The 27,795-nt window shown below is 38.3% G+C and overlaps 2 protein-coding genes across 2 annotated transcripts in view; both read right to left on the bottom strand.

The window, feature by feature from the left end:
- Nucleotides 1–283: 283 nt before the first annotated feature.
- mfsd14a2 (major facilitator superfamily domain containing 14A2) lies at nucleotides 284–22,076 on the bottom strand. Its single transcript, XM_030160478.1, has 12 exons — nucleotides 21,832–22,076; nucleotides 18,686–18,781; nucleotides 14,589–14,651; nucleotides 13,371–13,498; nucleotides 12,344–12,458; nucleotides 11,898–12,116; nucleotides 11,258–11,371; nucleotides 8,812–8,883; nucleotides 8,064–8,176; nucleotides 6,707–6,804; nucleotides 4,991–5,148; nucleotides 284–4,553 (listed from the first exon to the last, which is right to left on the bottom strand). The coding sequence occupies exons 1-12, from the start codon at nucleotides 21,913–21,915 to the stop codon at nucleotides 4,341–4,343; spliced, it is 1,473 nt and encodes a 490-aa protein (XP_030016338.1). The 5' UTR covers nucleotides 21,916–22,076; the 3' UTR covers nucleotides 284–4,340.
- A 922-nt stretch (nucleotides 22,077–22,998) lies between these two features.
- Nucleotides 22,999–27,795, bottom strand: part of LOC115437903 (unconventional myosin-IXb-like) — a 52,839-nt gene continuing 48,042 nt past the window's right edge. The window contains 6 exon segments of the mRNA XM_030161291.1: nucleotides 22,999–24,053; nucleotides 24,475–24,599; nucleotides 24,688–24,788; nucleotides 25,441–25,564; nucleotides 27,279–27,410; nucleotides 27,587–27,692. Of these exon segments, the coding sequence (XP_030017151.1) occupies nucleotides 23,827–24,053; nucleotides 24,475–24,599; nucleotides 24,688–24,788; nucleotides 25,441–25,564; nucleotides 27,279–27,410; nucleotides 27,587–27,692 (815 nt within the window). The 3' untranslated portion in view covers nucleotides 22,999–23,826.

Genomic DNA, 27,795 nt, shown 5'->3' on the forward strand with positions numbered 1-27,795 from the left:
GGGTTAAGACTAAGTTGTTTATTTTGGGCTATTAACCCCTTATTGTAACTTACTATATTCATATTCTCCACCACAGTCATCTACATGGTCTTCCTCAGTGACCTACTGGTCTTAACAGCCCATAAATAAATGGACAGGACGCCCTTGTTCAACGCGAGGGTAATTATTGGGTACTTACATACAGACACACCCTGATCGCTCAATTAGTGTTGGCACAAACATGAAACCAAACACAAACATATGGTTCCCACCCTGAAGCAACCCACAGAGGCAGCGGAGACCGTTTCATTGTACAATAAACCTTTAATAAATAGTTTGTCATTAGTTTCCCATATTTACATAATAACCACCACTTGACTTATGTTGCCATTACTCGTTTCTTGGCTAATTTTAGGCACACAGAGAGGGGGTTCAGGCCACAAACCACATTGTACTAAAAATAGGAGTGGCTAGCAGGTAAAGTCTTGAGAAATATAGAACTGCACCATACAACCAAATAGACCAAGAGGTGGCCATATCCTTGAGCAGTACATATATACAGTTGCTGTACGTACAGGTGATTTTGTACATTTACAGTTGTCTAATCTGTTGTATGAGCGTGGGGCTGGTGCAGAATCTGATCAATTAATGCAGGGTCTGAACTGGAGGGTTAACCTGTGTGTTGGTCCAAGAAATGTTAAATAAGATAAGGATGATGTTTAATTTAATAACAACGGCCTCCTGTGTAGTAACACCCCCTGAAAAAAAAAAATTAATATAATAATAATAATAATAATAATAATAATAAACAGGTTTAGTTAAAACATTGAGGGTAAAGTGTGATCACAAACAGCTTGGCTTTGAAACATTCAGTGACTGATGTTACTTGTACTGATAAAGCTGGGTAAGATAAGTTCATCAAATGTAACTAAACATGTTGAAATGCTTGTTAAATGAAGACAGATGGACATCCGATAATTCACCATCTAGACTCCTAAAAATACAATAAAAAGTAGCTAAATTGTCAGCCAAGGAAATTAAGACAAAAGGAAATTAAACAAAAATAATATCCAAATCACTCAAATGCATGAGCACACATCTGCACACAGTACAAAAAGAAAAGCAAACAAAAGAACATTTGGCACAAAAAAAAAAGACGTAGCATTTTGAGTTCAGACAGATGTTACAGCTAAAACCAGCATTAGCTCCTCGGCGTCATGTTGGTATCAGGTTACCAAATAAAAAAACAAAAGAAAAAAAAAAAACCCAAAATGCACTTGAGGCATTTAGAAATGAGCAGTTTGAGATGGTCAGAGTCGATAAGAATCGGTTACGTGAAGTAAAGGGAATGCAGCGTCACTGATGTGAAGCGCCATTACCCAGGCGTCACCACACTCACCGGCGCCGCCTTCAGGGAACAGAAACAGCAGCTCAGACCTGCAGCCGCCATGTCCACAAACATCTGCAGCAAAGTCACACATACTGAGGTCGGACTGGAGCTGGTCACTGGTCTACTGGGGCAAAAGGAGTTGGATCATGGATTATTTGTTTCAGTTATTTCTTTTTCCTGGTATGAAAAATATTTGTAAACTAGTGCTGGATAATAGATCCCATTTATTAGATTAAACAATATTACTAAGGCTGGGAAATAGAACTGTATTTACAACTAAAACACCGATGAAATGCTTCAGTGTTGTCCTTGTTTTACTTAATTTTAACTCCTGCAGATGTTGATGTTGAATTGTACATTTTCAGTGTTCTGCCTCTAGATTTGGAAAGTGTTTTGTCACGTTCTGAACACCAACCGTTAAGTTTCTTTATTTTTCATTCAGGACCAATAATCAGCCTTAAACTAGAGGAGAACAATGATTCAACTTGGATTGTGATAACTATCAATTTTGAGTGATAGAATATTTCAAACCAATTACAATGAAATGATAAAATGCCTAAAAAAAACTGAATTATCATGTTACTGCCTAAAATGGGGCTTTGACTATCATATTTTTTAAACAAGATGTATAGATTTAACTGAAAATGCTGATCTTGTTATTGCTGATAATGCACATATTAAATCTGAGATTAAACAGATTAAATCTATTTAAAAAAAAAAAAGCATTTTGCATTTCAGTAAATCCAGTTTCTGTGGGTTTCAGAAGTTTACAAGAGTTTTGACCATTTTGTGGATGTGTAATTAAGAAAATTATCAGCAGATTAATCAGTAAGGTAACTAATCAGTAGCTGTAACCGTTCAGACATTCTATGTTGTATTACACTGTTGACTGGTTCATACTTAAGGACCAGGAGCAGACCTACACATGGAGTTACATCCAGATACCACATTGGCCAGTGGATTGTACTCCGACACTGCTGCCATATTGGGCCAGTCAATACTGAACATAAGTAGCTGCAGTTCTATCTGGATGAAAAAAAAGAATAACGTTAATGTTGCTGAGCTGATTTCCATGAAGGAAGCTTTATACTCAGGATTTAATTAAAAAAAAACAAAAAAAAAGAAAAGAAAAAGAAAGAAAAGGTGTCAATTCAAACATTTCTACCCCATATAAGTCATAAAATGGCTAACTGAAATCTCATGACAAATGATAACATCACAATGTCTTTTATCCAGAAAATAAATAATAGCGGCTCCTCCGTTTAGGGGTCCATACACAGGTCCATATTCACAACTCCAGGCTGAATCTATGTATATGTAGGTACAAAGGTCAGAACATGAGCATGTGTCTGTGCAGGTCTGTAGCTGTGTTACTTCTGTCACTCTGATGGTGCAGGCAGACATGTGGAGAACTGGCGTAAATGACTCAACAGCTCCCCCTTGTGGAGGACCTGCATCTAGACAGACTTCACCCCAGTTGGCTGAGTCATGCTGAATTAACTCTATCTGCTGTCATCTGGAAGTTAAAGTGATTTTTCATAAATAGCTGTTTCTATGGCAGATGGGAAACGTTTGACGGCTCATATCCAATTAACAGTGAAGCTTCATCTATCCATGTCACACTATGCTTCAGTTTTCAACTGCAGCAGCGACTTGTGTTCTGTTTAACCTAAACCTATGAATTCAGCAGCTCTGCACCAACAGTCAGGGCTGACACTGACGCACTCGTGGCGACACTTCAGTGGGAAATGGTCCAGAGGCTTTGAAAATAAAACCATGGTTCTGTACGCCTTAAACCTGATGACAATACATGTCAATGTGAAAAACAAAAAAGGAAAGGCTCGAAAACTGAAGGAATAATGGAGTATGCAACCGCTCCGATGGGAGCGATAGTTTAAGATTACAGAGCCATCTCAGACCTCAGTCTTCATACAGGTAATGTCTAATTTTATATATATATATATATATATATATATATATATATATATATATATATATATATATATATATATATATATATCATAAGTCACTTCAAGGCAACATTTGCAACATTTGTTTCTTGAATAAAAACTTGAAGCACAACTAGCCTTCAGTTTGAACAGAGGAAAATATACAACCCAAACTGTACTTCTAATCTAGAGAATGGCAAGTAAACATTGAAAAACTGTTTGAGCTAATAAAGTGGTCTCTGTCGTACACTTCCAAGAAGTGTGATATTTATAGAAAGTGTGGTCTTTTGAAGCATTCAAGGAGACCTAAGTCCCTCTATTAGTTCTGACATGAACAGGTTAACCCATCCTAACTAGATTAGGCAGCATCTCTCCTGCTCGTCTTACTGCTGTACAGTTGCTGTGCATTCAGAGGAACAACTGTGTTCCCTTCTTAAATGCTTAAGCAGAGCTGCAGCCATGATGAAAAGATCAAAAATGAGCTTGTGAAAGACCATTAGACAAGTGCTCAACTAACTGTTTGTTATACTCCTGTTGGACAAACAGACAAAGTTGCCACTTGAACGGGCTACAGAAGAATATGAAGAATCACACAGGGATTTAGTAACAACTGAGATACAGCCCACTCACACGCTAAACCAAGTCACTTTAGTTCGTTTGCACCAGGAGGGGGGCAAGCTGTGGTATGCTCCACTCTGTTACTGCTTTAGAGAAAGCACCACTCAAGAGTCCAGCTCATCCAAGTCACTCTCCAAACACACACACACACCTTTCCACTGCAGCCCAAAACCCACTGGACACACTCATGATTCAGGTTCTTCAAAGAGTCTCGGCTCTGCTGTGAAAGGGGCTGCTGACAAATGCACTTCAGTGACACCGTCACCTCTTCTCTAGCACATTTTAGAGTCCGATGTGTGCCTGAGGTCAGTGTGTGCATGTGCAGCTGAACGTGTGTGTGTTGTCTATCCATGTGTGCAGGACTTCCAGCATGGAGCGGGGATGTGTGCCCCCCTTAGCTGAGGTTATACGCTGCTGTCCTCCAGCAGTGGCTCCTTGCCCTCGGCCCCACTGCCCTGGGGGCTGTGGGAGTGACTCTGTGCCCCGTTGTTGTGCTTCTTGTAGGTGCCGGGTCTCATACCGGGCCCTGTGTGCTCTGGGATGAACAGGGCCACCAGGAGAGACAGCAGCACTGAGCAGGCTCCGAACAGAAAAGGAGGACCAGGGATGATGGCACTCTGAAGACAGGAAACATGGTTTTATTACAACGCAGCCAAACTCCAGGATCAGAAGACAAAAGTCAGACACAAGCCCTTTCAACTTCCATACAGAATAAAATTTAACAATACATTTACATTAACCGTATCTGAATAGTGCCCATGTAAGTGAAATGAAAGCTCATTTTTTCACCTTCACACCTGTGCTGTCTCTAATGTCAGGTCATGGTCTATGTGTCAGAAAATGTCTTTTTTGCCAATTCTTTTGCATTTTTTTTTTTTTTTTTTTTTTTAAAAGGAAGAATTTAACTTTGAATATCTGGCCATTAATTATCATTATTATATGTAATAAATGCTTCAAACAGTGTGTTGTAGCTAAAAACATAAAAATCAGACACACACACGGTTAACACTTTTTTTAAGACTTCTTTGCTACTCTGTTGTTTCACAGTTCTCACCTCATCTGTGGGGTTGGCCATGTTGGGTTTGGCACCTTTCTCAGAGCCGTCAGTGTCAGTCAGCTCCACGTGGAACAGGTAGAAGACAAAACCATAAAGGGCAGGGCCCAAACCGTTACAGAGGCCCCGAATTCCAGTAATCATCCCCTGGACCACACCTTCACATAGACGGAGAAAAAAAAGACATGGCTAATGTGCATTCAGTGAACAGTCAGAATGAAAAATAGGGAAGAAAAAAAAAACACTTTCTTGCTGGCTGATGTTCCAACAATACTTGCTTTTCAGTGGTTAGCGCTACAGTAACGGCAATATTTGGTGGAAAAGTGAGGAATTTTCTGTTGAGGACCCTGTCTGTTCTAAATATGAATTTATAAACAGCAACTACAACTAACAATTAGGCCTGTTAACAGTACACAAAATTTTCGATTTGGTACGTTTTTGGTTTTCAAAGCCACAGTTTTTTTTTTTTTTTCGGTTCGTTACGGGAAGAAAGACAATCCCTCAAAATGTCTTTAATGCATTTCTTATGAATTTTTTTTTAACATTTTCCCCGCAAATTTTGGAGACAATACGATATAGAAAAACAGGAATAACATAATTCTGCTACTATAAATCAAATAGAAAATAAAATAAATAAAATATTACTAAATGTATTTTAAACATTAGTATTGCACTTCTCCCGGAAAGGTAGTTTTGAACAAACAACAAAAATCAAATCACAGTTCTGCTAGTTCATATTCTGCATAAAAATAACAACAAAAAAATCCCACATGAAGTGCAACATTAACAAACAGGACAGACAAACTTGTATTCTCTTTTAACAAATTTAAGAGCAACATTGACAACAAAATTAACCAAATTGTTTATTTTACGACAGCTAACAAACTGTTTAGGCCACTTTGTGTGTATATATGTGTGTGTGTGTGTGTGTGTGTGTGTGCAGGGTGCGATTTCTCCAAATTTGACCTCATATCAGCTACTATTTCATATTTCAGGTCAATGTGCACTCCTTCAGTATGTCCGTGTGGAAGCTGCACAGATTTAAAGTTCCGCATCGAACGACGTCTTTAGTTACTTTTTCTTTTTCTCAACATACTGTGCCGTTTCGGTACAGCTGTGTACCGAACCAAACAGGTGCATACCAAAATGGTTCGCTTCGGTATGTGTACCGTTACAGGCCTACTAACAATCTACTGATTATTCTCTATGGTAATTATGTCTATTTGAAAATTGTGTAAAAAATGTTTCTTAAAGCCAAGGTGACATCCTCATTCTCTTGTTTAGCCCACACAGCAGAGTAATGACACCCAAATGTTCTTAGGAATCAAAGCAAATGTCCACAAATATTGAGAAAAAAAGAGTAAACCTTAAAGGTCTTGTTTTTATGTGTTAAGACACTGACACAGGCATAATGTTAGTCTGTTAACAAGTGAGAGTAAAGATGTTAAATGTATTTGTTACGAATACACTCTGGATGCAAAAATGAACATATGTGCAGAATAAAGGTCATTATGATGTGTTAAATGTGTATATCAGCATATATTTGAAAAATAAATGGTTTGACTTAAAAATGGGTTATGACTTAATAACCCAAGGAAAAGGTGGGTCCCAGGGACCAGCTGAGATCCACGCTGAACATGATGAAGTTCAACTTCCTGGTTAGAAAACAATTCACAGAACACCCTGTAGCCAAAATGCTAGCAAATCCAGACTCACCCTGTTGGTCTGGGTCTGCATTCCGGGACACGATAGCGCTGATGGCAGGGAAGGTGATGCTGGACATGGCTGCAACTGCTCCAGCTGCCCACATCATCCTATGGGAAACGCACAATAGTCAGACAAGAACGCACCCATTTATTTTGCCACATGCAAATTACATGCAAACAGCTGTACACAAGCAGTGTGGACGGTTGAGTCCCTTTTCCTCTATTGACTTTACTTCTTCATTCATTTGTTTTGCTTTCATCCATTAATGTTTAGACCAATCCTAGCAGGTCTAGAAGTCAGAGTTCTTCTCTATTCAATTTAAAATATGTCCAGTTTGGCCTTTATCTAACCTAATTTGGAGGGTATTGATCTTTAGAGAGAGACACTGTGCTGAAGATTTTCTTTTGTTCGATACATGTTGTTACTGCACTGCTTTTCCCTCTAGGGGAAAAAACAGAAACAGATGATCTGACTTACAGAGAAACAAAACTGGTAATGTCACCTCAGTCTATGTGGGTGGCTGAATGTTAACAGTACTGACAACATCAAAGTAAATAAAATGCATAAAAGCATCCAAGAAATACTGGGAAAAAATGTAACATCTCCTGATAGAGAATTACATCAGCCATATAAAATCTTTACAGTTACAACAGTAGACCTCAGTGAGTCAGTGCTGTTAATAATGAACACACTTCCCTCTGGTGTTTCAGCAGGGCATTACAACCACAGAATACAAGTCTATCAGGTCCTGGGGCAGGGGTATTCAAATCTGGTCCTTGAGGACCAGTATCCACATGTTTTAGGTATTTCCCTCTTCTAGCATACCTGGAAGCCATTACATTGTTATCAGGCTTCTGCAGAGCTTGATGGTGAGCTGATCATTAATTGAATCAGGTGTGCTGGAAGACGGAGATATCTAAAACATGCAGGATACTGGCCCTTGAGGACCGGATGTGAATACCCCTGTCCTAGGGAACATATTTCTGTGGGAATTGGGTTTGGTGTCAGCATTCCAGTTGGTCATACTGCTTAATTTTTTATTCACTGAGCTACCATTGACTGATTCTGAGGTATCACACCCACAGCTGTGGTTTTGTGCAGCAGGAAATGCTTCGTCACAATACAGAGACTTCCTCTGGTTGCTTCAAATACATTTTCTCAGTAACTTTTTACCATTTGAGATTCATGGAAGTATACCAAGTCGCTGATGCAAAGGAAAGTACAGTAGAAAAACTTTGCTTCCGGAAATAAACATATATTTCTTAAGGAATACCTGCTTTGCAACAGATAATACAATCTACAATTTTGTAAATTTTTGTTGTAAAGGGTATGTGTTTCTGAGTGTGTACGTGCAGGAGTTACTGACCAGGGCTGAGAGCCGAAGCCATACCAGGCCAGCTGGAGAATCTGGAAGCCAAGGCCAAGCAGGATTGTGTTTTTATTCCCTATGGAACGCATCAAGATCCCCAGCACCACCGTCTAGGAAAACAACACACAGGCCATTCAACATGGCAAAAAATCCAAAACAATTCACTGCAAACATGGCAATTTTATATGTTTGAATACATGAAGAGAAAATATTAGTGCATTAATTAAAGAGGAGCTTAGTTGACAACTAGAAAACTCAGACAATGACTAGTGATTAGTAAAAGGGTTCTGTAAAGCAAGCTGGTCACTACTGCAAAATAAAATTTACAGGGTGTGATGTGATCTCCCTGACTGAGTTTACTTTGCATTCATGAGGGGCTTATTGTATATGTTTGTTTGAATTCCATGGGAATTTACTGAAGAAATCAGTAATCTGACCAAAGAAATTGCTACAGAAATGTTAGTGATTTCAGCTAAAATTAAATAGTCCATCAGACAGCTGAACCTAGATAATTATGATAAACTTTGGAAATTTTTACTAGATATACATAGATCATCTATCAGGGATTAAATAAATGCCACACCCGCAGTGCCACACATGGGTAGAAGCGTATATGTCTGTCAACAAAAGTAACAGTCTTACGGTGCTGTCATTGAATCACAATTGAGAATACATTAGTGCGCAGTGTAATAAAGCAGAATGACATGCAAGTTCCAACACAGGTGTATCATTTTTTATATTGTACCTGAGCAAGTATGGAGAGGATCCCCACCACAGCAATAAAGGCAGCCACTGTCTCTGATGAGAAACGTATGACCTGAGGGTGAGAGAGTATTCAGACAACACAGGTTAGGATGTGCGGCTAAACTCAAGACAAATAACCTCAGACAAATAACACAGCAAAGGCCCACACACAAAGCCCTCTCCTATTTTTTTTTTTTTTAGTCAAGTCAGACACTGTTACAGAAGCTTGTTTGTTTGGTTCTACTTCACCTTGTTTTCAGGTGCATTTAGGTCACTAAGTCTGTCCTTTATCTCCTTCAATTCAAGAAAATGGGAGCTGCTCCTAGGTTGTGTCATTTCTGACAATAAGTGTGAGACGATACAAGACAAAGTACTTTTGATTTAAACAGGGCAGACAGGTATGTTAGGTAATACTAAACCCAGCACTCAACAACACCAGTGCTGTGTTTTTCAAGATGGCAGCACAGACGTTTGGGCCATGTGTGTCAGACTTGCCTGACTGGTTCAGCTGACACTATTTACACAAACCCTCCTCAATTTGAACTCTCTTCAACAGTTCCCACCTTGACAGTCCAGCTGCTTCTATAAGCTACTTCGGCAAAATAAGCACGCTCAACTGTCCATTTATGGCGTCTTGTGTTTAAAAATGTGCTGCAATTCCTGCAGTTGCAATTTGCTGAGACATCTAATGAATTTGCTCTACTTATTCAAGCTCTTAAACAGGCTGCTCAGCAGACTTGCTGATACAAACTTCAGGCAGTGTAGGTGAAAAGTGTTTGGTCTGCAAATTTTCCCTATTTGTCCAGAACAGATTCCCCAAGGCTACTTCCAGTAGCAGTCCAAGCCTCTCATTAGCAACACAAATGACAAACATATGAGGCCTTCACCTGCGGCATGTACATGTTAATGCAAAAGAGCAGTGTTAAAAAAAAGACAATTTCATCTAGTAATGAATTACCATAGATTCAAAATCTCCAGAAGTCTACAAAAACAGAGTGTTGGAGTCCTTTAAATAACACCAAAATATCACAATAAAATGCGCAGGAACCAATTACAAGCCATGTTTCTACAAATGTAGACTTCTGAAGTATCCCTTTAGAGATGGTCAGGAGAAAGAACAAAATTGTTGGAAAAACTAATTTTATACTTGCTTAAGGTGGTTTTTGCTCTTCTTTGAAGAAGAACTAATGGGAGATAGCAGACACATTTTCTGAATAACTTCTGATATAGCAAATGTTCAAATCACATGAGCGAACAACTGTTTCTACATGAGAACTACAAGCAAGAGGAAGAGGAGAAGGCAACAGAGGAAGACTTTTGGACTTACACCAAAAAATTCTCAGACTGCAATTCAATCATCCCCATCACATACTGACACAGAACCCCTAATAAGTTAAAATGACTAATAGACTGTCTCCACACAAGGAATATTCCCTAAATAGAAGAAAGAAGTAACAAGCAAGGAGGGAAAAAAGGAAGAAGACAACTGTATGTCTCTGAAAAAAACAGATGTGTCTCCTTGAATCTGTCTTGTAAATATATAATCACTATTGTGGCCAATTTATTGTTGTCAGTTTGTATGTTCATCAGACATGATGAGCATCCTCATTTACATGACTATATGCAATATACACTGATACAGAAATATTAAAATTGGTTCCAATATTTTCATGTATTTGATGCGTCTACTGCCCTTGCTTGGTCCTACATGTGGAAAATAGTGTGTAATTAACATGATATAATGGGTTGTTTAAAGCAATGAATACTTGTGTATGAATCATTTTACCTGCTCTTTGCACTTCAGTATAGCCAATCGAGTCTTAAATACCTTTTAAGCGGATAAAATGTTTATTTGCTCCAAGTCAGTTGATGGAAATGGGCTCAAGTCACATGCTTAATATACCAAAGGTTTGTGTCAAAGTCGCTTGAAACACAGTACAGTAGAACCTTGCAGTACACAGTTAATTCACTCCATGACTGAGCTCATTTTGTGATTTAGTCATTTTGCAAATAAATTTTCCCTACTGATATTGATACATAATTATTCCATTCCAGCCGCCCAAAAACCACCCAAAAATTAAGGGATTTTAAAAACAGAAAAACGTGTAGTTAGAAAGAAAATAACAATTATAAAAATATAATAAAAGAAAATGCAAAAGAAATGATGATTACTGATATTGCCTCAATGATATGAACACATCAACTGAGCCAGCGGAGGCTGCTCCTGTTGGGGTGAGCATGTTTAAGCTCAGTGTTGAAGAGCGGCGGCTAGTATGATGCCCACTCGTATTGCAGATTCCCACTTGTATTTCAAGACAAAAATACTCAGGATCCACAGCTCGTGAAGCAAATTAAATGTACAATGGTGCACTCGTACCATGAGGTTCTACTGTATGTAATGCCTTTTCTGATGGAGGGAAAACAGAGGGAGTGGTGTCTCCTCTTACCTGTTTGAGATAGAGGAAGAAGCTGGAGTACTGGCCGGCCTCGGGGAGGTAGGAGAGAAACACTGTGATACAGATGAGGAGCACTGTGGAGTCCTGGCCCACCTTACGCAGAGACTGATGACGACAACAGCAACAATAGTTTCACTTAGCATATCGCTGAAGGAGGAAACAACCTGCTGCCTCATATTTCTGGTCAAAACACATCTCATTATTTAGTAATGACAACAATAAGGGATACATCTGCTGCCTGATCAACTGCCATGATGATCATGAATATTTTAGCTAGAATGCTGCAGAGGTTATGTAAGCAAATTGCAAACTTAAATAGTGGGTTATCAGGTTGACGTAACTGTCTCAATTAAACACGTGAATAATATCATTACAAAATCTGCATTAAGGATTTATGACAATGTAAAATAATGTTCCTTGTTAAAGCACACATTTCATGTCTTCTTTCAGTTTAAGTAGTCCATCTGTTTTAAAAGAAGGAATCCAGTTATGTATTGTCGTCTCTATCAGCACCAGTTGCATGAATGGAAAACCTAAGTCAAACCAAACACTATTACATTATTTTCATTATTTGTTTGAGCTTTCAGTATAAGCTGAGCAAAGCTGCAGCTTACTGAAAGAATCAACCTACAGCAAATGGGTCTGCCTGCTCCCAGGATATGGGTGCTCCCCATGACGCTGGCCTCATCTTCTCTGGCAGTGACTCCGGCACAGCCACCAGGATGAAGCAGATGTCGAGCAGGGCGATGGCTGTGGCCAAGATCACCACCAAGGTGTCGCCGTAGGCCTCAGACAGGTAGGCTCCGATGGCTGGACTGGTGACCAGGCTGGCTGCAAAGGTAGCAGATACCTGAGGAGAAGGAAACATAAAAGCTGAGGTGAAAAAAAAAAAGAAAAAGAACAAAACACCAGCAATTCCCTGAGTTTTTGCTATATCTTAGCTTTTAAGGTTTTGTGATTCTGAAAATTTAAACATAAACATACATACTTCAACTAATAACTGATCCCTTGGTATGTATAGCAATCTTGAACTGTCTGCATATATTTAATACATGTTTTAGTCAGGCATGTCCTTACCAAACCATATGCTGTGCTTCTCTCATGTTCCTGCGTGATGTCCGCCACGTAGGCAAAGATCACAGAGAAAGTGACGGCAAAGACGCCGGACATGGAGATGACTGCGAAGTACCACCTGCAAGAAGAAAACACCAATATTAATGATGCACTTGTGCCCTGATAGAAACTTTAAGTGTTGGAGGTTTAATGTGTTGATGATTTTAAAGTGGATCCATCATGCACATTTCCTGACTAAAACACAAACAACATTGTATGATTTGCATTAAAAACAAAAGAAAAAAAAAGACTGGTGTGCCTAGTTACAATAAGTCTGTGTCTGGGCTCAGATTGCAGTGTTTCCAACACAGACTGTACGTGAACAGTCCACCTGAGTATACGGACAGACACTGAAGTTTATTTACCAATTATTTTCAACATTTTCACCTTCATCAAAAACATTAGGCTGTTCAGTCTGCTACTGTCTTAACATAAACCAAGAATCTTTTTAGGGGGGGATGACTTACTTTCAACACAAAAACCAGAACACTATGCACCACAGCCAAATGAACAGACTCCCTCACAATGTCACAACTTTGCTAATCCAACATCAAGTTAAATAATGATAAAATGATAAACTGAACAATCTATAATAAAGGCAGTATATTTTGGTTGAATATGATCACGTATGATGATAATATGCAGTAGATGGACCAGATAGATGCTTTAGATTTTTTAAATGCTGCCATTGACTCATAAAATTCTAAAAACAATTCTGGAAATAGTGCATTCAGAACAGAATGAAGTCCACCCTTTTTCACTCAAAAGGGATTACTTTTCTCTGGCCACATGTAAGATGATCATCTGACATGTAGCGTTACTTGTATGACAGAAAATGACAAAAAGCACTGCGGTGATATAGGACTGTGGTTTGTTGTACTGATGCTCAGAATTCCATCATACTGAGGGATACTAAGTTTTATCTTTTATCTACTTATAAACAAGGTCCTTACAACTCCTTACATTACAATGTCACTTTTCACATACTTACCATGGGCTGATCTTCATTAGTGGTATGGGCGCACACGTAAAGAAGACTGTTAGCAGCAGAAAAGACTTGCGCCCCCATACATCTGACAATGCTCCAATCAGCGGAGCACTTAGAAATGATAACAGGCCCTTAAAAGGAAAGAGGGAGAAAATAATAAACAGAGAGAATTTTTGGTCACAGTATCTTAAGAAAAGAAGCTGATTACATAAAACTGACACATAGTGTAAACATGACTAAATAAAGGGAATCATTTTTTATATTGTAAAATCATGCAACTACAAAATTTGTGTTAAGAATTACAGACTACTACTTGTCTTCACTTGTTGTTTGCTACGGGTTATTTTGACATTGGACTATTCTGTTCTTCAATTCACTGATGTTCTTCTATTGTTGTGGTTACTGTTTTGTTGTTGCCTGTTTGTTTCTGTTTCAGCGTCTGTTTGTTTGCATATAACCTTGTCCTGTTCTCCCATCAGCTAACATACAAACAGTAATAAAATAATTAAATCCAACCAATAGGGGTAATTGACTCAAGTTTCAAAACCTATTTAGATTAAAACAGTCAAGCAACTTGTGGCACCCAGTACACTTTTACTGGAGGCCAAATTGCTAAACAAGACAGGTTTAAAAAAAAAAAAAAAAAAAAAGAAGAAGAAAGAAAAAAAATTACAGACTACAACCGAAATCACAAAAGAACAGGAAGTCTAAAATAATTGTATGCTTTATGCAGATACTATATTGTTGTGGTATTGCAACTGTGCTATTTTGTGGTGACTGGGGAACCTGCTGCAGTTACTGGATAGCTGCAGGTGTTAAATTGTAATTCTAATCATGTCAATCAGGCGTTGTTCAAGAAGAACACATGTTTAGTAAATCCTGGCTGGGAATAAGGGAACAAATTAAATATGCAGGACTGAAGAGAGATGTCAGTGCTCAAAACAAAAAAGCTGATTTTTTTTAAGGTTGTGTGGAACTAGAAAGATACATGCATCTTGATAAAGTCACCAAGATAATCACATCAAATTAGCATAAAATCAATTCCGTTAAAGACAGTGGAACTAAAGTAATTTATTAAAAGCAGTGTTGAGATCATAAAAATTAATGGACCAGAAATGAACTGCTAACACATAAGCAGGACCAGGCTTTGTAGATTTACAGCGTGATCATTGTATTGCCACCGCTAAACACTGAAACTTGTTATTGTGTGTGTTGTTTTACCTTGACTCCATGAATAAGCCCATTCATCAGGAATGTGTGTTGGGGGAATGTTTGGTGTAAAACCTGAAGAACAAACACAGATAACACAAATGTGACCACTTTAGCCACAAGGACAGCGTCACATTTCAAACACTGGTTCACACTGAAAAAAATCTGGTGCGGGGAGCCCAAAACCAATCTAACAATGGACAAAAACTGACCCATACACCAAGGTACCGAGAAGCAAAATGAGACAGAAAATTGGACTCCAATCACAGAATGTTTTTCCTCAAAATAATTTGTCTTCCTAATTATTTCTGAAATCTTTCACACAGCTGTGATGTACATGCAGTTAACAGAGTTACATGATACGATTTATTCTGCAAACAAATAAAGATAACCATTGCGGATGAAAGTGCAACACCCCTATAAATTCAGAACATTGGCTGAAATCTATTGGAGATGGGCATTATTCTTAAAGCACCAGCTGACGGATGAAACAACAGACGGTGTTTACTAGTGTCAAAGTGGTGTAATTGAATTGTTTACCTGTTCTTACCGGGGGGAAAGGACCCTGACTCCAAAAAGACTAGTTTGCATAAATTTAGTAAAAAAAAAAATTTTTATACGGGAGTAATTCTGGTCTCATTTATTTTACTTGGACACTCTGGTGGTCCTAGGGCAGTGGTTCCCAACCTTTTTTGGCTCATGACCCCATTTTAACATCACATATTTCTGGCGATCCCAGACATTCGAAACAGAGACATTTTTTGCTAAAATTTATTTGTTTCTGATTATGTAATAGTTTGCTATACTATGTTGCAAATAAACATTAATTTTAGACGACATTTAGGCTATATAATGTATATTATTATGGACAGAGGCAGAAAAACCAGGTTGAGATTACTGCACAAAGTGAGAAATTTGAGTACTTAATACCATTACATTTCTTAGTTCCTTTTGTAAATGTGTTTTATTGTCGTTTTCATTAGTCTGACTGCAACAAAGTGCTGTTACTGACATTTAATGCGTTGGAATGAGCGTTTCTTAATCAATCCACCAGGGGGTGCGGCTCTTAATTAACCATACTAGTCGAATACCACGAAGAAAAGTAATGTTTTTTGAGAAGAAGAAAGTCAGTAATAATAAACATGGAGACGACAGAGTTAACACTAATGTGGATACTAATGTTGATATTGATGAGGGTAGTTGTCATAAATCTGTCAGTAGTTTTTCACTAACTCACACAGTCGCTCTTTGAAAAGAACTGCTACCTATACGGTTCCCAGTGGTATTCTCCATCTGGGTACACATCCGCAAGCACCTGGAAAATGGATAGAAAGTACACAGAGGACGGACAGAACACTCCGTCCATATCAGTCGGTTTCTTTAACGTTACTTCCAGTCAGCGTTATTTTTGTCACTGTTGTTTATTTTGAAAAATCTCCACACTGCTGACATTACTCCTCTGCCGCGTACCTACTGCACTTACCTGCAAATGTCACGCTGCCGTAAGTGGTATCGGTGCGGTTGTATCAGAGTACTTTTATGAATATGAGTACAAGTACACACGCTGATTATCGGACCCGATACTGGTATCGGTGCTTCCCTAGTTTATTGTTAAGTAAGCTAGTATTCAGCATTAGCCCAACACTCCCAAATACAATCCCTTCTGACTCCAAAAAGCCAACATGGCAACAGTCAAAATGTAATCTTCTGGCTTCAAAATGACAATAACATTCCACTTCTTATATAGAGTCTAAAGTTCATACACACTATATTGACATCAACTGTAAAAAGGAGTCAAGTGATTATTAGTCTGGTCGATCAAATTTGACATTCAGCATTTCATAGTCAGCATCTGTATTTTTTAATCCGACTGCAACTCGCATAAATCATTTTGGATTCTTCATATCAACCATTTTATCTTACATCAGTGGTTGATGAGACATTTGGAAACTGAGGAGAAAAATCATCGAGACACAACATCTTCAGAAAGATCTATTTTTTTAATAGACTTATTATTTTCTGTTTTCAGTTGCAGACTGATTACGCTTAAGCACAAAAATACTTGGTTAAGTCAAAGAAAAGCCAGTATGGGTTATGAGTTTATTCTTTGACCTTTTTCTGGCCAGATTCCCCTCCTATCCCAGCTTGTAATATGCTGTTTTAAAAAACCTAAACTGGTCCTGTATGATGATGTATTATCATCAGGACGTTATAAAAACAAATAAATCTGAATGTTTTGGGAAAAATATTGTCAAAAACTATGTTCCCTCAATTTCTTATTGGCAGTCATGGAAATGCAGAAGGGAGAGGGGTTTTAGTTAGTTAAAATCCACATCTGAATCATTTACTGGACGTTGGGTTCGAAGTCCATGTCTGTCAGTGGTAGGTACTGAGCACAAGTGTCATTGACTCTGGAGTGGAAACATGAAGTTTCAGTTTAATTTAGGTTGTGTGACACTTGACTGAGACTGAACAACAGGATCTGGGTATTGTTTGGGGGCATGAGCGAGTGCAGCTGACGGCATGGCTACGAATTCTTCTCTTCCTCTGGGAGTCAGTTACCCAAAGCAGACTATGAATGCTCAGTGAGGACTGTTTCTGCTGGATACTAATGAGGCAGGGTGCTCATTGAAGGCAGTAAAGCAGTCCCTCTCATCTTCAGATGCCCTCTGATTAGTTCTAAATGCAAATGTTGCCTCCACCCATTGTAATTAATGCTTAACAGTTACACATTCAAACACCTCTCTTCAAACAAGAGGCTCCTGGAAAGCAGGCGTTGCAGAAGGCCCTCTGTTTCACGTCATGTGGCTCACAGATGTTTGCTCATCATTTGACACCAGTTTCTACTCAAAACAATTTATGCTGGGGAAGAACAACATGCATGTAAATAAAACTGAAAAGGAATTCAATAAGGTGAGGTTATAAAATCAAACAGCTATTGCCAGAAAAAGAAACTGTTAAAACAAAGTCAGTACTAGAGTTAAATAGGGCTGGGGACAAACAGAATAGCTTGCATACTATGGGTTAAAGAGAAAGGCCTTCTTATTTGGTTTTGTTTCCCATTAATCATGCAGATGTAACAGTCTCACTACAGTTTCACAGTTAATCAAAACCAATTGTATAGTTCCCATAATTATGTTAAAATCTCTAAGACTGTTTAACTCTGGCCCAGAAAACCCCCATAAACCCAGGATTATTGCACCTAAGTCATCATGACTCCTTTTCATCTGTAGCAAAAAAAACAAACAAAAAAAAAACAAAAATCAAGCAGACAAACTAAACAGACTGAAGAATCCATATAAATTAACTTAAATATACTCACTAGCCAAGCAACGGTACTGCTAACAACAATCAATGATGCATCATTCTCATAATTCAAGTGTTGTATTTACACTACGACTGTGATGAGATTTGCTCCTTAGGTATTGAAATTTGGTATCAAATGATGCAAAGCATTTTTTTCTTATTCAATAATAAATAATTAATTCAGTCAGTGGCATTAAAGTATTGAAGTTGTGTACCCAGCCCAAAAACAGAATAATTCTCTCATTAAGGAACAAATTATCCACCTTAAAAATATTAGCAAGTACATTTTTGGGGTTTTTAAGTTAGAATTTGGAATGAAAACCCCCAAAATAATGCTATAGAATTGCCTGTAGTGAATACTGGAGCCACACCACTCGTTTGTGGATTGTTGTGTGCTGCGGTGAATGTACGGTGTGGTTTGCCGAGCCTGCTCTGTGCTGCGGCCTGAAAACACAAACCAGTGACCCCCTGATAAGCCTTCTCAACAAAGAACTGGTGCTCAGACAATACAACTGTTTGATGCCCTTTTCATATTTCTCAGCCCATTAGCACCAGGCAAAACATCTGCCAACACACATATGCACAAAGAACAAAAATACAAATCTGCGTCACTCAGGGCCATGCTCATTTGATTAGGGATTAAATTATTCAGAGACAGTGATGGACCTTGTGTGATTTCAGTCAATGGGAAATGCCACTCTCTGGCTCCAGAGAAGACAGATGTGGGCGTATGAATATATTACACCATTATGTCAGTTTACATAAGAGTGTGTCTGTGTGAGACAGTGTGTATGCAAGCTTACCGTAAGCATTGGGGTGGTGAGGAGACCCCATGCAAAAAACTCCAGGAAGATGACCACCACAGCATGGTAAACACTGGGCTCACCAATCCCCTGTGGCTGCATGGACGCACAAAGACATACACAGAGAGGTGGTTAGAAGAGAGGTGACCAAGATGTTTGCGTGCAACAAAGCATGTGCAAATGGCAACACATTTACAGCAAGAGCTCTAAAGTGAAATCTATTTCAGCTTTCATTTAATGACAGACTGTGCATCAGCTGATTCTATGGGACAGCCCACAGTAGGAACAGGCTGAGTCCACTTCCACTGTGAAGTAGTGATATACTGTATGAAATGAGGAAACATCTGACCTGCAGTAAGATGTGACAGTTGTGGAGGCTGTAAAGTAGGCCAAGTTAACAATGTGGGAGCGTTATTATAAATCTAGTTAGTGGCTGTTAGAGGAAGTCCCCCCTTCTTTTGTGTCAGCACTACAGGAAGTGAGGATGATGGTAGTTCTTAGAAACAATCTTTAACTCCCCAACATAAGAAGAACATAGAGGAGAGTTGTAGTTATGTTGATATCCAAGTTAACAATTAGTCACACAAATATTTTCAAAGAATAACATTATTATTGGTTCTGTTAACTTTTTCCAACCGCCGTTTGTCTGTAGTTAATTGAAACTGAACAAAATAATCTACTGTTGCACTAGTTCTCCACTTGACTCACGGCACATTAAGAGTGGGATGCAACAATATGATATTATTTACAGAATCATTCAGTCGGTGGAAAATGATGTGGAAAAAATAATTATGGTGTTTCTGCTAGTTTTACTCAACTTTTTATACATGATGACCAACTATATGGGTAATATAACATAATCACAATAATCTCAAATAATACAGATACTGAATGTAACAGAACTAACATGGAACAGCAATTATTGATACACGGTAAAACATGTCACAGTGTATCAATACAAATGAAACACTGTAATGTTCTAGAGATGGAGCAAGAATCATAATATCCAGAATGCAGAACTCTAGTTATTCTGAGCACCACTTAAGCCCAATTATAGTACAAAATTAATAAAGCTCAATCAGAGATCATCACACTTTCCCCAAATTAAATGGCATCACTGGTGTGGTTGTGGGGGGACTTCTTCAGTAAGTGTTGCCCCTCATTTTTTGGGCATTGTTTATTATCTGTTCCAGTTTTTCCACATTTGTGTACCTCAAATCCATCCACATGTAAGTTCTCCATAAACTTAAGCAAAATACTGACATGAATAACAATCGACTAATGGCTTTAGTACTGCGAAGGTTTCCAGATTTTTTTTTTTCTTAACAGGTAAGGGTAGTTTAAAAATCTGCTGAAATATTTTGGCATATAACCCCTATCCAACCATCATGACCTTAACATAATATTAAGATGTCATGCAGAACTATTGCAATATCATGGTTACTATTGAGAAATATGAAGGTATGTAGCCTTCAGGGGAACTCCCAAGTGAGCAGTTAGATGCAGAATGTTTTCTGTTCTGTTCAGTCAGAAACCACTTAAAAACCAGCAGCAACTATATTAGTGAGTGGTTAGCATTTATCCACAAAGAAAGGGAATAACAGAAAAGGTTTGCATCCCTACATACGACCAGGTTGAGGTTTAAGTACCAAATCTGACACACCTCACACCCTCTCAGTCTACAACCACACCCACCTGCTTGAGAGAGAAAACAGGGAGCAGCATACTACTGAGTCCTAACCACTATCATGATTCCTGTTTATGCATTTAAAGCATTCACACTTTGCTATTGACCAGTGAGCAACTAAGCCTGTAAAATGAAGTGGCTGACTGAATGGAGGGCTAGAATGCTGAAGTGAAATCTTAATGGCTGAGTGGTCAGACCTACCATCAATAACACAGCACTAGAGAGCAATAACAACAATCTGAAGTAAAGTCCTCACTGGAGGAGCACTACTTCATGTAAGGTGTTTTGGATATTTACAGCCACTAGAGCTTTCATCAAGATGTCACGACCATCACTGGCTTAATGTTGACTTTTCACTTCATATGGAATTCCAGCATGTTTGGCATAGTTGTTCAAATGATTGCATAACCAGCACCAGCAGCTCACATTTACAACAATGCCATCATATCCACTCTTTGCCAACAGCCTAATTTGGAACAATCGTATTCCATCTTGTAAATGACCCAGCCAACTGAATTCATGATCACATTACTGGCCATTTACTTCCTTGAATTTCATACTGAGGAAATTTGTCGTTTCGAGCTAAGAGCAACTTAATGGGATGACGTTAACAGAAATGCAACTGTGAAAATAATGATCAAAGACGGGGGGTAACAGGCTGATCTAAAACAACATATTAGCGCTATAGCTGGTACAGCTAACAGACTTATACGATGACCTTAACTTTAGCAGAGGCACAGTTTGTTTTAATGTACCTGACATGTTTACACAATTGTTTTGCTAGCCATTACTAACTCTTTAGAAAACGTCTCGTTTCCTTGATCATATCATCGTCTCAAACTACTTACCACAAGTTATCTTACCTTAGCATAAATAACTAACAATGTGGTATAAAAGTAACTTAGAGCTAGCGAAAGGCGTCTGCTATTTACAACAGGATAATAATAAACCCAATTGAACACACAGACATACACATACATACTGGGGTAATGTTAAGCTAACATCCAGTTGCTTCTCAGCGGCACACTGAGACAAATTTTTAACAAATATAAGGTTAAGTTCATAGTGGGTTGGTGGTTAGATTTGCTATGTACTTCACAGTATGGTAGAGTTGGAGCAAAAAGAGAGTTGATTAAAAGCTTATGTTAACGCTAGCCTGCTAGCGTTACCTGAGCTGACGTGTAAACGACTAGCCAACGTAGGCCGCTAACAGTGGCCACGGCTAGTTTTTAGCTAGCTCCACTAGCCACACAGCTAGGCGCTCCCTTCACCACCCAGCTAACGGTTAAAACTATCCCCTGGATCAAATCACCAGATAAAAGACAATGCACAGATTCAGCTCAGACTACTGAATTTGATTAAAAAAATAAAATAAAACAAGTCTACAATTGAACCTCAGCGGCTCAGTCTAGCTCAATGGCAGGCTAACTTAACGAAGATAAATAAATATTTAACTCACACTTCCTCCATCTTTTATTATAATTTTCTTTGCAAGAAGAATGCTGCGGTTCAGCCGCTTCTTCTTCTTCTTCTCCCCCGTCATTGTTAACTTATGTCCATTCTTAGTGTCAGAGGGCCATCGTTGCGCCTACCAAAAATAAAAGAATCTACAAATTTTGGCAACGAATCTCATAACACCTCGCTGTCGGCTCCAGGCTGCTAACAGTGAGCTAAATGATGATTTCTCATCTCCACCTCGCGTCAAACCCGTCTTCCTGAACTAAATATAGACCCGCCCATTCCCACAGGAAGAAGCTCAACGATTGGCTGTGTGAATGAAGCGCAAACACAGACGCTGTTTCCAATTGGTTGAAAAAAACGTTGGCGCTACCGATACCCTAAATGTTATTAGTGAACGGCACATCGCGGGATCGCTGTAACAAGGAGGAACTCCTTATATGGTGTGTGGTAGTGCTTAGGAAGAAAAGTGTACAAGATGTACAGCTGCTTCCACAAACCACTTCAGCGCTATAGAGTAACGCTGTAACGCAAATCTGTATATTAGTGGACATCCTGGGATGCAAATAGTCTGTATTTTTTGCCTCAGGTTGAAATATTTAGAATAAAACAAATCTGTAACAATTACTGCTGCACTTTTTTCCTAAATATAAACTTGACCTAACAGGATATGAAGTATAGGTAGAATGATGATACTGCAAAATCAGTTTCTGATTCGTTTTCTGATAAACACAACTGTTTTGGAAAATTACAAAAAGTAAAACCATTTGTGCTGGATACCTGCCAGAGGTTACAACACTGTTACATTCTGTTAGTATAACTATCTCACTGGAGCCTTGAAAGTTTCAAGAGTTATGTAGAAAAAAAGAAAAAACAAGTGAAAAAGTAAGCAGAGCTTACCCCCTGCACGGTTGCACAACACTTTGCCCCTCCTGCTCACTGATACCCTGCCTACCCAGGGATTAATTTTGAGTCTTTACTTTAAATCTTAAAAAGAAAAAAAATCATGCTTTAAAAAGTTGTGAATAAAAATGCAAAAATTGAGAGAAAGGCACATGTAAAGACCGTGTGTGAAATTTGAGAAGAATCGAATGGTGTCATATGCAGTAAACATGCTTTTTGTTCCCATTGGTGAAACTGTTGATGAAACTGTGTATTCTTCTTCTTCTTATTGTTGTTGTTGTCATTAACAGTGACAGAAAATCAAAAACAGTCAGTTTATTTTAATTAGTGACTAAAATCCAAAATGCATCAATCCTACCTCTTAAAATGTATAGGCATGCAAATGAAAAACATGCACAAAAAAAAAAGCAACATAATGAACATCAACAGCTTAGCAATAAAACATTGCAGAGGATAGGAATGTTTTCAGTCAGTGTAAAAGGCAGCAATATGACCTTTTTTTTCCCAGATATATTAAAACAATGGTCATTCATAGCAATGAATAATAAAGCAAAAATATAAATTCAGCTGACCCCCAAAACATAGTCATTCTCTGTACAATGGTAGAACATTTTGGTACAATTACCAGACATTTCTTTCACATACCACACAGATTCCCATTAATACCACAGAGGTTGAGTGTATTAGTAGAGGATGCACTCACTTCCTCAATCGCTCCTTGCAATGTTGGTTTTTTCCTGTTACAAATAAGATACAGCTTGCCACATGTTAACTGGACAGGCCCAAAAACCTTGATAACTAATTTATGTGTGCACTGTACATTAAACAAACAAACAAAAAACCATAGTGTATTTATGTGAACATGCCGAGTAGTCATAGTTGTTGGTGTTTCTTCAGATGAGTTAAAACTCTGAAGGAACAGTGTATGGCTTCCTATTAAATACATATAAAAGATGTTTTCCATAGCAGCATTATAAAACAGAAAAGTCTCAACAGCAAAGTGCACAATTGTCATTGCAATAACTTTTCCATGATCACATATTTGAGACTACTCCCAGTTCTTTCAACATGGGGTAAAAGTAATAGTCTATTGTTATAAGCAGGTTGGATCTTCATCCTCGTCGATGTAAGGGATGTCCAGGTCGTCAAAGCTCCCGCTGCTGGTGACCTCCGGTTTTAAGGTGTTCTCAGTTTTCTGTCCTGGTACAGGTTCAGGTGGAAAAAACTCTCTGTGTTCGTTGTCGGTTTGAGCCATCAGGCTTCTGACTCTCTTAGCCAAGTCGGGGGGTTTGTGGGTTTTCAAATGCAAGATCATCTTTCCTGGTATTAGAAACATTGTTTTGGTCAAATATTTTGTTTCAGTTTACAGTTCACAATTATTGTTAACCCCCAAATTCCTGCTTTGTTTGGACATTCACTACTTTACATGAGAGATGAGATAAACTTCATTCCCTGAGGGAAATTCAGTTATCAATTAGCTTCAATAAAGTAAAAATACAATTATATCAAGTAATTTGTACATTATTTATTTGCAGAATATTCACAGTTATAAGTAGAAATACATTTGAACACTATGGTTCCACTATCATTCCAATTATGAAAATATTTGGACTTGAACAGTTTTTATGTCAGTAGGATGTTTCTGCCACACATCCATCTTTTTCAAGTCACAGAACAGTTCCTGAACTCACTGCTTCCTGAAACCCAGAGGAAGGTGGAAGTACCTTACCTCCCTACTGACCTTCCGAATCCAGGCTCCCCAGGCGATCCTCTAGGCTCTCTGTGCTCATGGACGACGCAGAGTCCAAGTTATCATTTTCAGAGTTCTCCTGTTCTAGATCTGGTAACCTGCAGGCCAAGTCCTCCCTGAAAAACAACAACACAGAAACTGCTCAAACCAGGGCCTTGTTAAATAAACGTCGGGAAAAGAGTGAAATTAGAACTCTCTGCCCACTTTTCTTGCTTGAGGGACTTGATCCTCTCGATGAGGGTCTTCTCTGTGTCGTCAGAGTCAATTTGTTCAGGAACATCCAGATGGGAGGGTTTTTCAATGACCTGCACAGACACAACACAAGCCATCTTCAAACCACCTGAGGAACAGCTCTCTATATGATCACATCTACTCATTAATAACAAAACATAATGTACTGCACACTTTTAATCCTCCTCGGCCAAATATAGTATAAGATTCTGTTGAAAGTTACTGCCCTATAATTTAGATTAGATTGTCTTAGTGTAAAACTTATTACATACATGTTTATATTTGACAGTACTCAGATATTATAACTGCACAAGGCCATTTAACCTTGAAAAAGTAAGTCAAGGTCACCTATTTTCAATATTCTTCTGCTCCACGCCAAGATGCATCCACAGTATAAATTTGGTGCAGATATCTCAATGCATTCTTCAGATAATGCGATTATGTCATTGAATGGACAGATGGACAGACGACAAAACGATTCCAATACCCCTTGGCTGAGGGGTAAAAAGGATTGCTGTCAACTAAAATAACTCGGATACAACAGGCTTGAACTTTAGAAAATCTGACAGGAAATGTATGATGTATGTCTGTACTATATCTTAGTGATTTTAGTTCCATTTTATGCAATTGCATTATTCATGCGAGGTTACCAAACTCTGCAAACTACTGACACGTGTTTAAACATACAATTCTTTTATGTTGCATCTACTCGTCATACACTCTTACCGTGTTTTGCCTCCTTAGTTTGAGTTCATTGACTGCCAGTGCCTCTGCGTATTCCAGCTCCTGGATATTCTGCATCATCTCTCTGTATCGTCTGAACTGCTCTGTAATCAGAATCTCCACACACCTGCAAATAATATGATCAAAGGTGGTTTCAACCTCCAAAAACCACTCAATCAGAGGTGTCAAAGTCATTTTAATTCAGGTTCCACATTCAGCCCAATATGACCTCAAGTACGTCGGACCAATAAAATAATAATAACAGTGAAAAAGGTTAAATTACATTATGAAAATGTTTACATCTACAAAGTTACCTTAAAAATCTTAATAACATGAACGGCCTGAAATGTCTTAAGAAAAATAAGTACAATTTTAACAATAATATACCTCAGTTTATCATTTACACATACGCATTACAACTTACAGATCACAGTGGATAGACAGGCAGAATACTGGTCAAATTGTGCTTACTTCTTTAAAGATACTGCAGATTGTTCATAATTGTTCAGGTTATTCAAATTATTTTGAAAGGATTGTTTGGAAATGTAAACATTTTTACTGTAATTTAACTTTTTTTTTTTAACACAGTGTTTACAAAAACACAGAAATATTTATGTCATTTATTTATGTCATTATTTATGTTATGATAGTATTTTACTGGTTTGACCTACTTGAGACTGAATTGGTCTGTATTTGACCCCTGAACTAAAAAGATTTTAGAACCATTGATTGCTAATATCCTCAGTGTAATTTTTGCATTTCACATATTCATCCTGTGGGCCGGATTGGACCTTTTGGCAGGCTGTGGGCTGTATGTTTGTCACCTGTGCAGTAGATAGAAATATAGTGCCGTGTCAAACAACACTTGGCTTCCTAAATCCAAGGGCGTGCATCACAAACCAAGTGTTTTGACATAAAAATGTGCAGTGCTGAATGCAAGAAGTCCATGTCCACTAACATGGTCGGTTCTAAAGCCACACATTTCTCACAAGATGAACACACTGCAATCTTAAACATATGTGAGAAATCGAAAAATATATCAGCAAGACCCAACACAGCGTCTACAGCCAAAGCCAAGGAGGAAATAGACAACAAACTGTCCACTGGGAAACTGAGTTCATATTTTGGTCAATATCACATAATTAGAGGTGTTAAATTGTATTGATATTTCAAACTCTCAACAAGTTGTGTATGAACATGAAAGTGTAGCTACTAAAACTGATAATGGAATAACACCGTCTGGATCACGCAAAGTGTCAGACACTGTATTATATTAACATGGAGTTTTCTCATTGAAATAAAAACTCACAGCCGGTTATTTTAATAGCTGGTCAAAACCAGCTCCATTATTTTACTTTAGAGCTTTAAGAACAATGACAATTCTTCTAGCTATTATCACTTTGTAATGTTATTTTTTTATCTAAAAGTTGTTTCTTTGCAGCAGAGTGACTCTAGTGGTCATACAAAGCTCTCTATGAATGATATATATGGATTTATAAGGAAAAGTTAAAGGGTTTGACAGTCTGTTAACTCTTGTCTTTATCAGAGACCCTGACTGCACTGATGAGAACTGCTTGATCAGTGCGCAGTGATTTTATATATTTGGTATATGTACAGCAGCAGGTTCAATTAACATTATAAATGGCCTTAGTTGTTTACTTTAGTAAGAACTAAATCCCCTTTGTGAGATTGAGAATACTTGTTAAAGAAGAGGTCACCTTACTAGCCTCTTAAATGTGTTTTGTGATACAGACCCTTGGTGGAAATGATTAGAAACATAAATCTGAGTAAAATGTAGTGGTGAGGATGAGCGTTTATGGTGGTGTGCAGCGGTGACTCACGTCGTTGTCTTGGACACGTCCTTCATACCAAGGAACGGATCATTAGAATCAGGGGAGCGCAGGATGCAGGGGGCAAACACAATAGCAAGAGAGCTGGGCGACATCTTATTGTGCTCTTCCTCTTTTGCAACTCTAAAGAGAGGCAGAAGTATGAACCACACAAGATTACATAACCCATAGAAAAAATGGCAGAAAGAGCTTGTCAGTGGGAATGTTTGTAACTCATTTGGTAACATTCTAAGAACCTGTAAAATATGAGCACTACAGTATTTGAGGTAAAACATAGAAACAAAGATGCATTTGCCTACCTGACAAGGTGAAAGATGAGCCGCTCCAAAGTGTTGTAATTAGCAGGAGGGAGTTCATCAACCTTCTGATAGACTGCCCGTATGCGCTCAGATCTTTCTGGAAATTCTGGAGGGAAAAAAAGTCAATTTTCAGCAAAATATCCTTGTTTCTTTCTGGTACCCCTACAGTGAGTCCTGCTAATCATTACACCAATAACCAACTACCTAGA

The sequence above is a fragment of the Sphaeramia orbicularis genome, chromosome 17, assembly GCF_902148855.1.
Source record: "Sphaeramia orbicularis chromosome 17, fSphaOr1.1, whole genome shotgun sequence".
Classification (NCBI taxonomy): Eukaryota; Metazoa; Chordata; class Actinopteri; order Kurtiformes; family Apogonidae; genus Sphaeramia; species Sphaeramia orbicularis.